Below are 16,016 nucleotides of genomic sequence, written 5' to 3'. Positions count from 1 at the left end.
TGAGTTGATAGATCAGAATTTCAGCTTTAATTTACTGATACACTGCCTTCTGAAAGTATTCACCTCTCTTGGCATTTTTCCTATTTTGCTGCCTTACAACCTGGAATTTGGATTTTTTTTTTTTTTAATCATAACCAGAGTACCTTCTTCCATATGTTTGGGGAGTCTCCCACATGCCTTTTGATGAACAGAAAATGTGTTTGCTTTTTTTTTTTTTCTTTAAGCAATGGCTTTTTTCTGGCCACTTTTCCGTAACACCCAGTTCTATGGAGTGTATGACGTAAAGTGATTCCATGGACAGATACTCTAATCTCCGCTGTGACGATTTGCAGCTCCTTCAGGGTTATCTTTGGTCTCTTTGTTGCCTCTCTGATTATTGCCCTCCTTGACTTGTCCGTGAGTTTTGGTGGACGGTCTTGATAGGTTTGTTGTGGTGCCATATTCTTTCCATTTTTTTAATAATGGATTTAATGGTGCTCCTTGGGATGTTCAAATTTTCAGATAGTTTTTATATCCCAACCCTAATCTGTACTTCTCCACAATTTTGTCCCTGACCTGTTTGGAGAGCTCCTTGATCTTCATTGTGCTGCATGTTTGGTGTTGGCCCTTGCTCAGAACAGGTGCATATATTCTGAGATCATGTGACAGATCATGTGACGCTTTGATTGTACACAGGTAGACTTTTTTTGAAAAAAAAGTTTTTATTGAACTAATTATGTGACTTCTGAAGGTAATTGGTTGCACCAGATCTTATTTAGGGGCTTCATAGCAAAGGGGGTGAATACATATGCACGCACCACTTTTCTGTTTTAAATTAAAAAAAAAAAAAAAGTAAAATATTTTTTCATTTCACTTCACCAATTTGGACTATTTTGTGTATGTCCATTACATGAAATCCAAATTAAAATCCATTTAAATTACTAGTTGTAATGCAACAAAATAGGAAAAATGCCAAGGGGGTGAAAACTTTTGCAAGGCACTGTATTTAAATATTTTTTTTTTCTTATATAATGCATACAATACTATTTTTCCTCATAGAACAGCTTTCCCAATGTCCCATAGAAGTGTTAGTGGGGTTTCAGGATAATCATTCATTTCAGTGAAGGATGCCCATTCTCTTTTGATAAAGCTATCAAACTACGAACCACCACCTCCCATCCCTCATCATCACCACCACAGTCCTGATCACAGTCCATCATGTTTGTGTCGTGTGCTACACCCACCACTTATCCATATTATCCTTGAAATATGAGTTACAGTTGATTTGATATCCGTCCCTCCTTAAGAGACCATAGACTGTTAAATGTCTAATACTTGTAATAAGTCTCAATGGTCATCTGAAGAGGGATGAGGTGGCGGGTCCCAAATAAAAACTGTATAGGAATGTGCATTTTTATGTGTTTGTTTATCTGGACCACATGCCACTACAATTATATATTTAAAAGGCTTGTCACTCTTTAATACATTATGAACATGTTCTTATTATGACATTTTTAACAGAAAGCCTCCTGTGACAACATGGAGTGGCTCAGAATTGCCTATGAGACTCATGGTTCTGTTGAGAGGTCGTCTTTGCACCAGGCCACAGATATAAATGAAAGTGGGATTTACATAATCAAAAGTCCATCTGAAGCTCAATCAAGGGTAAATGTTAAAATCTATTACTTTCTTGACTGAGGTTATTAGTTATCTACCGAAGATATTACAAAGGCTTACAAAGTGTTATGAGATTCTCTTTTCTTGCATTTCTTCTTAAAGATATATTTATGGTTACTTGTTAAATTTATTGTTATTTGTTAAAATAAAGAAAAACTAACCAGTATCAAACACTGTTATAATTTAAGCCTTTGTACTCCCGTATACTTTTAACATTTTAAAAGCAATTATAAAATTTTGAGAATACAAAATTAATAATATATTTTGGCAAATGTAACACAGGTGATTTGGTTGTACTAAATTACTTGCTGCATTCCCCAATGATGTTTTACTTTGTTTTAAAGATTAATTTGGAAAATTGCATCACATTAAGATGCAAGGAAATATTGTCTGATGGACAAGATGTGGGATACAGAACATACAGGCTTGCTGAACTTCAAGAACTGCTAAACAAACTGATGCTGATTACTGTCAGTGTAAAAAACCGAGAAGATGAAATCACAACCTACATTGAGGTAGGTTTAGCATTGGAGTTATAATGCGCTCCACCTGTTTTAGTTATGCAGGTAAAAATTTTTTTTTAAAAACCCTAAAACTTAAAAAAAAAAAAAAAAAAAAAAAAAAAAATTATGTAAAAATGAAATAGTTCAACTGTTTTAATTTGCTCGTGATGAATCACATTTATCTTCACACCTCACATTTTTCTGACATTTTTCATTTGTGAGAAATTGTCCACAGTATCACAATGTTATTCCTATTCTGACAAAATGTCTTTGACTCTAAATATAAAGTCAGTGTTAACATTGTAATAAGTTCTTTCAGGCTTCTGCCAGATTTTCCAAAGCAGTCCATCCTTTCTTTTTTATGCAAATGTGTCTCCAACGCTCTTCCCTCAAATGACTTGCAAAGTGATGTGGTTAGAAAATACTGGAATAACACCAGAGGTTACACATCTGATTAGAAAACACTTGTTTTTGTAGATTTGGTGTAAAAACAAAATAATTAAGAAGCAGGAAGGAATAAGTTCCCTTTCTAAGGGAACTCAACATTGCATGAGCTCCGTTCTGCGGGAAGCGCCCTCGCGCGTGACCGGTATAAGAAACTTGTGTAACATCATGCCTATTTATAGGCCTGCCGTGATCAGGTAATGCGGCAATTAAGTGCGTCGCGTGAAATAAAAACAGCACCTGTGAACCGCCATCAGCCTTTATTATCTTCAGCGAGACTGCACGTTGGTCATTTGTGTAACACTCGCAAATAGACTAATTTCCTCATTTCATACAGTGCGGTTCACAGTGCCGTTTTTATATCACACGACACGCTTAATTGCCACGTCACCTGATCATGGCAGGCCTACAAATAGGCATGATGCTACACAAGCTTCAGATACCGGTCACGTGCGAGGTCACTTCCCACAGTGTGGAGCTCACGCAACGTTGAGTTCCCTTCTCAGGTTACAGGGTTACATGCGTAACCAAGACATTTCTCTGTTACAAGATCTTCCATAAACTCTGGAAGGTTTTTGAAGGACCTTTCGTCGCAGAATGTTTAATGTATTACTATGGAATACTACTTTAACATCCCTACTCCTGTTAATCAAGGCCTTCAGTAATATGTTGAATTTAAATGCAGGTGTGTTGAAATGAAACTCTGCAGGGACTCTCAGCTTGCCACCAGATATTCTTATATGTAGTAAAATGCAAAACAATTTCTTCCAATATAGAGGCACAGTTGGACTTTAATGTAATGTTGATCTCAAAACATTTTAAAAATGCAACAACTCTTCAGACTACATAAACAAAATGGTGAAATTCTAAGATGAAAAAAAATTCATGATGCTGGTGTGATGAGCATTATCTAGGCAAAATGCTCAGACATGTCAAGTCACCTTTATTTATATATTTATATACGCCACAGCAAACTCGCGGCTACAGTTCACAACGTGTAGTGCCGCCCAGGGACATGGCAGAAGAGGACTACACTTCCCAGCCATGCCCGTGCTCGAGTTCGCCGGAGTTCTGATTATGAACACCTGCATTCCATCTAAAGTTATAAAAGGGCCTCATTAACGCCAGCTGCTTGCGAAGTAACCGCTCAGCAGCCTTGTCTCTGTTGGTTTACCAAGCCTGATTGTTATAAGCGTTTTCCTGGTTTTTGATATCCGCTTGTCTTTAGACTACGATTTGCCTACGCCCCTGATAACCCATTAACCTGAGTAATCCCGACTCTGATCTCGTTCCGTGTTCCGTCTGTTGTCCGTCCCACGTTATCCCTTCGTTTGTCCGCGTTTGTCTCCGTTAGCGTTTCATAACAATATAGCGCATTTAATAGACAAGTGTTGGCCAAAGTGCTGTACATCATCTCCGCTAAATCCAAACAACAATGAAATGAAACACAAATAAAATTAAATTTAATGAAATAAAATTTAATTAGAAAATAAAAAGAGAAATAAAATCATTATAAGACAAAACCATTGATAAAACAACAGGGGGGGAAAACAGAAGAAGTGATACTACAGAAATTAAAGACATTTTCAGTTCTTGGGAAAATAAAGGTTGTTTTAAATTGTAGTTAAATATGTCAATAGTGGTTGATGCCTTTATGAAAAAGGAAAGGCTGTTTCATAATCTTGCAGCCGTGACAGTATATAAAACCCAGTCACCTCTGAACTTCCCCCAAGTCCTTGGAAAGGTTGAAAGTAGCTGGTTAGATGATCGTAAAGCACTTAAAATATTAAAAAGACAGAGGTCAGAGCTATAACCTGGTGCCAAACCATGCAGAGATTCAAAAACAAATCAAATTTGAGATCTATCCTGTACTAGACTAGCAACAAATGAAGGGAGGCCAAGCGAGATGTTTCCCTCTTTTTAGTGCTGGTCAGGAGCAGAGCAGTTGCATATTGAAGATGGGACAGGGACAGACTGACCGTGAATAGATATAGAATAAATGAACCAGTTGTAAATAGCCACTTCTATTTCTTATAAACCTATAATGAATACATAATACAGCTGTTAAATGTGAATACTCCTCATGCATTACCATGAAGGATGCAATGAAGACGAGTTGTTGTACAGGTGTCTACTCATGGATAAGTTCTGCTTAACGCTCTTCATCAGACCTCTCTGCTATTTCAGACTTAATACATATGTCCGTAAATGCATACTTCTTCGACTATGATGTGCCCAGGGTAATGTTAGTAAATAGTGCCTCTATCAGACCATGGTAACCCAAAATAGTAACAGAACATGTTAACCAGAAATTAGTGAATCCTCCTGAAAGCTGACATTTAGTGAGAGACAGTAGGTTAAACTACCTTCTCAACTTACTATAAAGGCCTTCCATGAGAGAGAGGAACCTTAATTATAAAAGACTGAGTAGGCAAAGTGTTGAAAGTGCAGCAAGAGCTCATGCCAGGCTCGTGATATAATCCGAAAGTGAAGTAATTAAATAATTCTAAACAGGTAATCCAATTGAAATAGTTCCTTTATCCATTTAATCCCAGGATTTGATCACTTTCTCAGTTCTTAAAACAGCAATGACAAACATAAACAAATGAAATTTACCTACAAAGTGCATAATTGCCCCTGCTACTCAGAAAAAAGCAACTGTATTATCCATGTTTTTTCAGGTTTTGGAGCAGATTATAAATGTGGGAAAGTGCTTCCTTGACCTCAGTGATGCTGGACATATTCTGTTTCAAGGCTGGGAGATGAGAGCCTACTGCCAACAAACACATGATATTAAAATTTGGGTGACGTTTGGTATTACAAAAGTAGAGATTAAAGGTTACAGACCGTTGCTTGAGGAGTTGAAAGGACTGTGTGAAAGTATGAGAGGTTGTCTCTCGGAATGGTTAAAGTACACAGAGCAGAAAAGGAACATGTACTACTACTTAAATTACTTCACAGCAAAACAGCTAGTCTATCTGTGTTGCTCTGTGGCTGAATCTCGGAATGAGTGGAAGAACATAAGCACTGGTCTTCTTAACATGTTATCTATCATAAAAGATAACGTTGAAGGAAATGATGTGCAAAATGCACTCACCAAAGCACTCGAAACCCCAGTGGAAAGTGGTGGATCACAAGCATCGCTCGAGCTCAAGAAGTTCCTCAATGATTATCCAGACATGATAGAATATTTTCTTGATGCAGGAATTACAGAGGAACAGACCAAAGCAGCAATAATGTTTTGTGAACAAGATGAGGAAGTAGTAGGAGGTTTTAGTGGCTCAGAGACTATAGAGGAGTACCGAAACACTGTGATGCAATGTATTGATGATCATCAAGATGATGAAGAATGGGTCCAGGAATGGTGTGAGAAATATGAGGCAAGACGGGATAGTGTCCTTAAAAATAAAATGAAATTCAAAGGTGGACTCACATCAGAAGAAGTGTCTTTTTCAATGACAGAGGAGCAGATTGCAGCAGCATTTGCCAACTTGGAAAATTCTGATGAGAAGATTGTAATGCTTTGGCAGACATACCACAGCAAACTCTCAGGACTCGTATCAGACAAGTTTGTAGACTTAGATGTTCTTGGGGAAACCATGAACCATCTTGCCAAATCTGCAGAAGTGACTGTGAAACGAAAACTGCCAATCATTTTGGAAGGGGGCAAACCCAACCTGATTTCCTGTAAAGATGTTGAGATGCTTCCATTGTGCCTATCTCTGTACAATGATAAAGAGCAACCATTGCCAACCTATGATGAAATTCTGGTCTGTACCTCTGAGACAACTGCAGAAGAGGTGGAGCTGATTATCAGGAGAGCTGTACAGCCTGGCAGCCCACATGAGAAGATCTACTGCTTACTGAATGCAGACAAACTGAATCATGATGTGTCCCGAAAATTCGAGTCCATTTTCTACAAAAAAACACAAGATGCACATGTCCAGGGAGGCATGTATAAGCGCGATTACCAATTATTAATTTTCTGTGACTCAAAGGCACATCACAGTTATGTTGCCACTGCTTTTGACATGTTTAAGAGGACAGTTTCTGAGAATTCAAATCGAAATGAGGAAATTAAACAATACCTCCTACACAAGCACCAAACATCCTCAGAGGTTAAAACTGGATTTACAGAATTGAACCAACTCGACCAGTTTCAGATGAAAACCAAAGTCATTTTCTCAGAGCATGCTGGCATGGGTAAGATTCTCTTCCACTTGGTTTAAGCGTCCAGCCACCCAGACTGATTTAATTATTTAGATATAATTTTTAAATGACCAAAATGTACTTAGTGAGCCATTCACGAATTGTTCAGTATGTGAAATGTCTGATATAACCCCAATTCCAAAAAAGTTGTGATGCTGTGTAAAATGTAAATAAAAACAGAATGCAGTGGTTTGCAAATCTCATAAACCTGTATGTTATTCACAACAAAACAGACAAAACATATCAAATGTTTAAACTGAGGAAATGTACCATTTTAAGAAAATAATAAGGTAATTTTGAATTTGATGGCTGCAACATGTCTCAAAAAAGTTGGGGTGGGGCAACAAAAGGCTGGATAAGTAAGTGTTAGTAAAAAGAAACAGCTGGAGGTTAATTGGGAACAGGTCAGTAAGATGATTGGGTATAAAAAGAGGATCTTAGAGAGGCGGAGTCTTTCAGAAGTAAAGATGGACAGAGGTTCACCAATCTGTGAAAAACTGCATCTACAATTTGTGGAACAATTTTAGAATAATGGTCCTCAATGTAAAATTGTGAAGACTGTGAATATCTCATCATCTACAGTACATAATATCATCAAAAGATTCCGAGAGTCTGGAGAAATCTCTGTACGTAACGGACGAGAGTGACAATCAATACTGCATGCCTGTGATCTTCGTCCCTCAGGAGCCACTGCATTAAAAACAGGCCTGATTCTGTAATAGATATCACTGCATGGGCTCAGAAACACCTCCAGGACTCATTGTCTGTGAACACAGTTCGCCGTGTCATCCACAAACGCTGGTTAAAGCTCTATCATGCAGAGAAGAAGCCATATGTGAACATAATCCAGAAACACCGCCGTCTTCTCTGGGCCAAAGCTCATTTAAAATGGACCGAGGAAAACGGTTCTGTGGTCAGACGAATCCAAATCTGAAATTCTTTTTGGAAACCATGGACGCTGCGTCCTTTGAACTAAAGAGGATTAAAGAGGAGAGGGACTATCCGACTTTTTATCAGCGCTCAGTTCAAAACCTGCATCTCTGATGGTATGGGGTGCATTAGTGCCTATGGAATCTGCAGCTTACACATCTAGAAAGGCATCATCAATACTGAAGGTATATACAGGTTTAGAGCAATATACTGCATTCCATCCAGATTCCATCCCATCTTTATTTCTGAGAGACTCCGCCTCTCTAAGATCCTCTTTTTACATCCAATCATGTTACTGACCTTTTCCAAATTAACCTAATTTGTTGCAAAATGTTCCTCCAGCTGTTTCTTTTTACTAACACTTACTTTTCCAGCCTTTTGTTGCCATGTCCCAACTTTTTTGAGACATGTTTCAGCCATCAAATTCAAAATTACCTTATTATTTATTTTTACCTTAAAACAGTACATTTCCTGAGTTTAAACATGTGATATGTTTTCTATGTTCTGTTGTGAATAACATACGGGTTTATGAGATTTGCAGATCAGTGCATTCTGTTTATATTTACATTTTACAGTGTCCAAACTTTTTTGGAATTGGGGTTGTATAATTTATAAAGCTAATACCACTTGTAGATGCCATTTCCATGATAGTGATTGTGTGTGTGTGTGTGTGTGTGTGTGTGTGTGTGTGTTTGAAAAGAAATTCTGAATGTTCAGGGCCTTTGGCTTTTTTACTTGTTTACTTTTTCTAATTTATTGTTCTACAATAGGAAAATCCCTGTATGTGAAAAATCTTGTGAAAGTGTCTGAAGAAAAACTTAAAAGTGCAGGATTTACTTATAAAACAATACGGATAAACCAGTCACAGCTGAGGACTGAAGATATTGTCTCCCAGCTACAGCAGTTTGAGGACAAACCCATGGACAAAGTCCCAAGAATCGTTCACTTTGACATTCCTCCTGTGGTTAGTATTTTTATTTTATATGTTGGTAAAGCAGACTACATGTGATATTGATACTCTAATTTTAAAAAGAACAGGATGCATTTAAAAGTATGTTTACTTGGATTACAATTAACTATTGGTTATTAAACAGTAGTCCTTAAAGTGTGCCGAAAAGCTGTCACTATGATTAAGAGGATGTGAGCTACAAATTAAATTTTGTAGAAGAAACAGTCAACCCAGCAAACTGTTTGATGGTGATGATAGTTAGCTGAATATCTAGTTGCATCTCAGAAACCAAAAAAACTCCAAGTGCTATGATTTAATTCTCTTTCCATGTTTCACAAATTGTGTAAACATTTTGTATGACAGTATATTGTGATAGGGAATTGTAAAATAATTATAGTTAATATTATAATATACCAATATAGGTGATGACTCCAAAATTTTGAGGGTCATATTTATCCAAAGATTAAACCTAGAAAGCAGACTAGGGTCGGAAAAAAAAAAACAACAACAAAAACAAAAGCAACCAATTTGATCTCCAGGGCCCAGTTGTTCAAAAATTTTAATCTGGATCAGAATGATCTGGATTTGAAAATCCCATGTTTCAGGATAAAGTAACTCATCTTACTTTTGTGTCAGTTTTTTCAAAGCAACATTGGATTGGATCACCCTGATCCAGGTACAAACCTTTCAAGATTACCAAATCTGAATTACTAGTGCTCTAAATTGGACTGCATCTCACAACGTTATATAGCTCTGTAAAGAACAGCAGGTAGATTAGCCAGCACGGGGTCACTTCAAGTGTTTTTATTTGAAGAGACAGAAAACAGCACAATAAAACAATGCAAACATCCCATTCATTTTTCTATTTCTATTAAACAGTCAGACCCCTCATCTGACCCACCGCAAATAAATATTCATTATTCACAAATATTGGGGATATTTTGAACACGTGTTTTAAATGTCCAATAGATAACAAAATAAGAAAGTTCAGTTCTTTGCAATTGTTAGAAACTATTTTTGACTGGTTCATCTCTGATGATTGTGTCATTGTAATTAATATACAGTGACAAATAGTGGTTAGCACGTTCGCCTCACACCTCCAGGGTCGGGGGTTCGATTCCCACCGTGGCCCTGTGTGTGTGGAGTTTGCATGTTCTCCCCGTGCTGCGGGGGTTTCCTCCGGGTACTCCGGTTTCCTCCCCCAGTACAAAGACATGCATGGTAGGCTGATTGGCGTGTCTAAAGTGTCCGTAGTGTATGAATGGGTGTGTGAGTGTGTATGTGATTGTGCCCTGCGATGGATTGGCACCCTGTCCAGGGTGTACCCCGCCTTGTGCCCCATGCTCCCTGGGATAGACTCCAGGTTCCCCTGTGACCCTGAGAAGGAAAAAGCGGTAGAAGATGGATGAATGGTATATACTACATAATACAAAGGCTATATTATTTGACCAGTTTTAACTTTTCATTAAATTTTGTTCCTGAAATTCTCACTGAATCCACCTTCTGCTGGGATCAGTATAATCCTGATTTTTTGGATAAGAGGTATCTCAATCCTACTAAAAATGTTGATCAACACATACTGAAGGTTTGATCCAGATCAAAAGCAAGATTGGATTACATCATATCTGATTTCAGAATCCTTTTTTTCCTTTTGAACAACCCATTTTCAAGATTAGATCCAATCCGATAGCTAAAATCTGATCAGATTACTTCTAAACAACTGAGCCCTGGGAGAGACAGCCATGGGGAGAGGACTGGGGAACACAAAAACATCCAAAATACTGGACGTAATCAAGGTCACAAGATAGACGTGAGTTTAGGTTATGAACAAACAGGACATCAGAGGTCTAGATAAAATCACAATCAATCCCAAAACATAAACAGCGATCAGAATAAAGCCTTGGTATGTCAGTTGTGAAAATAAAGCTGAGCAAATACTGTGTGTGTGTGTGTGTGTGTGTGTGTGTGTGTGTGTTTGGAGTGTGCTTATGTAGGTTCAGTGGTGTGTCCAGGTTTGTGTGATCAGTAATCTCATGACATTGAATGTGGTGTGTGGGTGTTATAGTCAAAGGGGTCAGTGTCTGTAGTTCGTGATGTATTCTGGGATATGGAGTTTGACGCTGATTCTGGCGTAGACGTGACAGCTGGGAGTTCATGTCCTGAGAGGGGGTGACAGTGACGTTTCTATAATACTGTTTTGTGCTGATGCACTACTAAAGGCTTTGAGTGATTCCCCACAACTAGCCTGCTGTAAACAAAACCCTACCATACTGTACTGTATATCATACGCTGACTATCACACTGTTCCAGCACTAATCTGCATAAATTCTGTATTCAGGTGACAAAAGGACTGTATACCTTTCTGCTGCAGCTGTTTGTGCTGAGATGTTTCCAGAGCCCTGATGGTATCATATGGAGGTGCAATGACTCCCACATTTACTTGGTGGAATACACAAAAAGAAAGCACAGGGAATGTGACCGGCACAGCTCTGAGGTAATCACCATGCTGAATTATTTTGTAAATTTTTATGTGGTAGCTATGTTGTGGGTTTATATTCCAGATTGTGTTTGGAATGGATTCTGATTAATCATTTATTTTTTCAATATAAAAACCAAAAACAAAGAAAACCCACACATACACACACAGCTGTCCTTAATCTACCAGAAACTTTGCTTGTCTAAACATCATGAGTGATTTTAAATATCATCTATATTTATTAGTTCTCTCATTTGTACCCCTCCATTATTTGGCTTTTGGCTCGGTTTGGGCAGAAGACAACGTGAAAGAGCGAGAGCTTCATGTAGTATACTCATATATATCTAGACACATTTCTACACATCATTGTATACTACAGTGCCCTCCACTCGAACCATCCTCTTCTCAGTGTGTTGAGACGATATAGACACACGTCCAATTCCTTGCTCTTACCCATCGTTCTGAATGACTAAGGGAATTTGGCCTGTGTGTTACCTCATATTTATACCCCTGGGAGACAGGAAGTCATGGTTGAACAATTTCCTGTTCCTAGTCACCCAGGTGTACTATATATATATATATATATATATATATATATATATATATATATATTATATCAATGGGAATATACTTAAAATATATTTTTCTATATTTTCTATAAAATCTAGTATATATTTTTAACAAAAGATCAAAAGTTTAATCAATAAAGACAATTTTTCACAGTCTTCTTTGCTCATATTTACCAAGGGTGCCAATATTAGTGGAGGGCACTGTGTGTAAAAAATGACAATCTTTCCAGGCATGATAAAACGTTTAGGAAAAAATTGACGTATTAAAGTTGTATTAAAACTCTGACCTGGTTTTATGATATGGTTATCTTCTCAATGTATTTAAATATTTAGCGAAAACGTAATAATTTCTGTAACTATTTTTACTCTCAGATATCATCTCAAGTAGAAGACTCATTTTTGGAAATGTTGCCAACTGTTAAGTGTCTTTCACCTGAGGAAACCCTGAGACACCTAGAGCAGAAAGGATCATGCGATAAAGACTACCAGCTAATGGACGATGCAGAGTTTCGTAGTGAAGCCTTTCAGCGCACTTACCAGTACTTTAAAATCTACAGACGACAACAAGACAAACTTGAGAGTTTCACTTTCAGTCCCAAATCTGTTGAAGATTCGCCAAAGGAATGGCTGGAGTGTGTTTTGAAGTTCTGTGACATTAAAAACCCGTCTTGGGGAGAATTGAGGAATTTCACACACTTTCTAAACAGCCAGCTGAAGAAATGCGAACACTCTTTTTTTTGTAGCGCAGCCTTAAAAGATGACCTGACAGGCTTTAAAAAATTTGTTGTGAAATTCATGATGACAATGTCCAAGGATTTTTCCATGAGGTCCCTAAAGACGTCTGATGACAGTAACGAGAAAGGGGAAGATGCAGCAGCAGAAGACGCAGCTCTCGGAGAATTTCAGCTCAGACGACGATGGGAACAACAGGCACATCCTTACATCTTGTTCAATGCGGATAATCAATCCATGACATTTTTGGGATTCCACATTCACAATTTAGATGCAGTTGATGCACGCACTAAGGTGGTAGTGGAAAAGCAAATTATTGATAAGAGACTTTTTAACCAATTAAAGGCTCAAAGAGTGCCATTTAACATTGACTTTGAGCAAATGCCCCGTGCCGAACAGCTTGATATTATAGGCAGAGTTCTAGGTGTCAGTACCGTGGAGGATCCAGATGATACATATCAGTTGACATTAGATAATGTGATGAAAATCCTTGCGATTCACCTTCGATTTGAGTCGGACATTCCTGTGATCATCATGGGAGAAACAGGATGTGGAAAGACCCGGCTGGTTCAGTTCATGTGCGACCTGCTGAGATCAGAGACACACACAAAAAAGCAGAGACAAAACCTGATTGTGGTGCGGGTGCACGGAGGTACATCCTCCAGTGTCATTTACAAGAAAGTGATGAAGGCAATTGAGATTTCAAAAGAGAATGAAGTCTATAATTTGGATACAGTGCTGTTTTTTGATGAAGCTAATACAACAGAGGCAGTTAATGCAATCAAGGAGGTGATCTGTGACAAGTCTGTCAATGGAGAACCGATTGATGCACCTCGCCTTAAGTTCATTGCAGCATGTAATCCCTACAGGAAGCACTCAAAGGAGGCCATAGAGCAACTGGAACGAGCTGGATTGGGATACAGAGTCAGGAGTGAGAATACAGAGGAGAAACTTGGGCAGATACCAATGCGACAGCTGGTCTACAGAGTTCAGCCATTACCACCTAGTCTTACTCCTCTGGTGTGGGACTTTGGAAAGTTAAATGAGCATACACAGGAGCTCTATATAACACAGATGGTCAAGAATTTCTTTCAAAAAGAAAAACTGCCCAATGCTGGACATCAGGCTTTATTTACGAAGGTAATCTCTGCCTCTCAGAAGCATATGCTAGAGTTAACTGATGAATGCCGGATGGTCAGTCTCAGAGACATAGAGCGGTGCATGAAAACAGTCATTTGGTTTTATCAACAAAAGGACACATTATTTCAGGAAATTGACAAAATTAGAGGAAACAAAGGAAGCATCGATGATCTGGTTCGGTCTCTTATTCTTGCAATCGGAGTCTGCTACTTGGCTTCACTGGAGAATCGAAATGAATACTTAAAACAAGTTTCAAAAGCTTTCTCTGTTGAAGTGACAGACATTGACATTCAGAGAGAGATTGAGCTTTGCGAAGAAGCATTCATCTCAAATGTTGACTGTCCAGCTTCAGTGGCAAAGAATAAAGCTCTGAAAGAAAATGTATTCATGATGGTTGTGTGCATGAACTTAAGAATCCCACTGTTTCTGGTTGGAAAACCTGGAAGTTCAAAATCTTTGTCCAAGACAATTGCTGCTCACGCAATGCAAGGCAAGGCTTCCCCAAGGGATCTTTTTAAAGGATACAAGCAGGCCCAGCTGGCCTCATTCCAGTGCAGCCCACACTCATCTCCTGATGGGATCATCTCTATATTCAGGCAATGTGCACAGTTCCAGAAAAAGAAAAATTTGAAAGAATACGTTGCTGTTGTGGTCCTTGATGAAATTGGATTAGCAGAAGACTCTCCAAAAATGCCACTGAAAACATTACACCCCCTACTGGAATATGGATGTGTTGATGATGAAAGTCCTGATGAGTTCAAGAAAGTTGGATTTATTGGAATTTCTAACTGGTCATTGGATCCAGCAAAGATGAACCGTGGCATTTTGGTTCTGAGAACATCTCCTGTGACAGAGGAGCTGGAAAACACAGCTCGTGACATTTGTTCAAGTGATAAGGAATCAGTCAACACAGAGATTAGGTGTTTGATTCCCAAGCTTACTGAGTTCTACTTAAGAGTGCTTGATGAACAGAAAAGTGAATTCTTTGGACTCAGAGATTTTTACAGTCTTATAAAGTTGATTATGTCCTATGCCATAGAAGCAAATGGCAGGCCATCAGATGAAGAGCTAACCAGGGCTGTGCAAAGGAATTTTGGTGGTTTGGATTCTGTAAATGTTCTGGAAATATTTTGTGATATTTATAAAGTGAGAACAAACAAATGTGACACAGTCTCACTGCTTAGAGAAAGCCTGGATGTAGGGACTTCAGGGTTTACTTCCAGGTACCTTCTACTGCCAACAATCAATCATGCTGCTCTTCAGATTTTGAAATCCCAGAACATAATTAATGAAAGCAATGTTGAAATCATCTTTGGATCAGGATTCCCACACGATGAAGAATACTCCCAGGTTTGCCGTACAGTAAACAGAATAAAGACATGCATGGAGACAGGAAGGTCAGTTGTCCTGCTCAATATTCAGAGCCTTTATGAGAGTCTCTATGATGCTCTGAATCAGTGCTATGTAAAATTAGGCGGGAGTTACTATGTTGACCTGGGGCTAGGATCTCACAGAGTTAAATGCAGAGTCAAAGATGAATTTCGACTGATTGTCATTGAAGAGAAAAGCACGGTGTATGAGCAGTTCCCTACACCACTGCTAAATCGACTGGAAAAACACTGCTTGGAGATTAGTAATATTCTACCTGAACATGCTCAACAGATGCAGGCTGAATTGGAGAAATGGCTAAACTTATTTGTGACACAGGATTCAACTGAAAGCGACCAGGACATCACCACCAAGAAAAAATATGACACTATAGTTGGCTACACAGAAGATACATGTGCATCTATACTTTTACAGTGCTGCCCACAAATATTGTCCCAGGAACTGGATCATGATGAGAGAGAGGAAGTTCTTGAAATGGCCCAGGAAATGCTTCTGCAGTGTGCAACTCCAGATTCAGTTCTGAGAGCCACAAAATACATGAAAAAAAAGTCTGAGACGTTTCTAGAGGTGTATTTTGCAAAGCAGCCACATGGCAGCTTAATAGAGGCTTTAATAAAATACAGAGAGGCTGAAACCAATGGAATTTGTCTTGAGGTACGCTTTCATGTGTATTTGTCACCACATGCTTTACTTTATATGATATAATTTTATTTAATAATCCATTTTGAGTGTTTATTATTACATATTATTTAAAACAGGTATCAACATATTCTCGACTGCTCAATAAAAGAGATGTGGAAAAAATGACTAAGGAGCTTGACATTACAGAGAGCGATTCCTGTCTCTTATTATTGAACGAGTTTTACACAGAGCAGTCATTCTCTCAAACAGTGAGGTAATGATTTTACTGCCTTATAAAAGATGGTTTATAATCAGTTTCTAATTATGTTTGATAAACAAATTCAACTGTACTATTATAAAAGATTAATGCTTGACTTACTGGTGCTTGCCAAGGTTGT

The 16,016-nt window shown here is 38.3% G+C and overlaps 1 protein-coding gene across 1 annotated transcript in view; it reads left to right on the top strand.

Annotated features, from left to right (window-relative positions):
* The window catches only part of LOC128599269 (E3 ubiquitin-protein ligase RNF213), a 114,283-nt gene that overhangs the window by 55,894 nt on the left and 42,373 nt on the right, over positions 1–16,016 (top strand). The window contains exons 25-31 of the mRNA XM_053610780.1: positions 1,501–1,644; positions 2,001–2,171; positions 5,285–6,806; positions 8,513–8,706; positions 11,030–11,185; positions 12,109–15,651; positions 15,756–15,892. Coding sequence (XP_053466755.1) covers positions 1,501–1,644; positions 2,001–2,171; positions 5,285–6,806; positions 8,513–8,706; positions 11,030–11,185; positions 12,109–15,651; positions 15,756–15,892 — 5,867 coding nt within the window. The remainder of the gene's footprint in view (positions 1–1,500; positions 1,645–2,000; positions 2,172–5,284; positions 6,807–8,512; positions 8,707–11,029; positions 11,186–12,108; positions 15,652–15,755; positions 15,893–16,016) is intronic.

Source organism: Ictalurus furcatus, chromosome 22 (assembly GCF_023375685.1).
Source record: "Ictalurus furcatus strain D&B chromosome 22, Billie_1.0, whole genome shotgun sequence".
Lineage (NCBI taxonomy): Eukaryota > Metazoa > Chordata > Actinopteri > Siluriformes > Ictaluridae > Ictalurus > Ictalurus furcatus.
The sequence above is the reverse complement of the archived record's forward strand: the minus strand, read 5'-3'. Positions and strand labels throughout refer to the sequence as shown.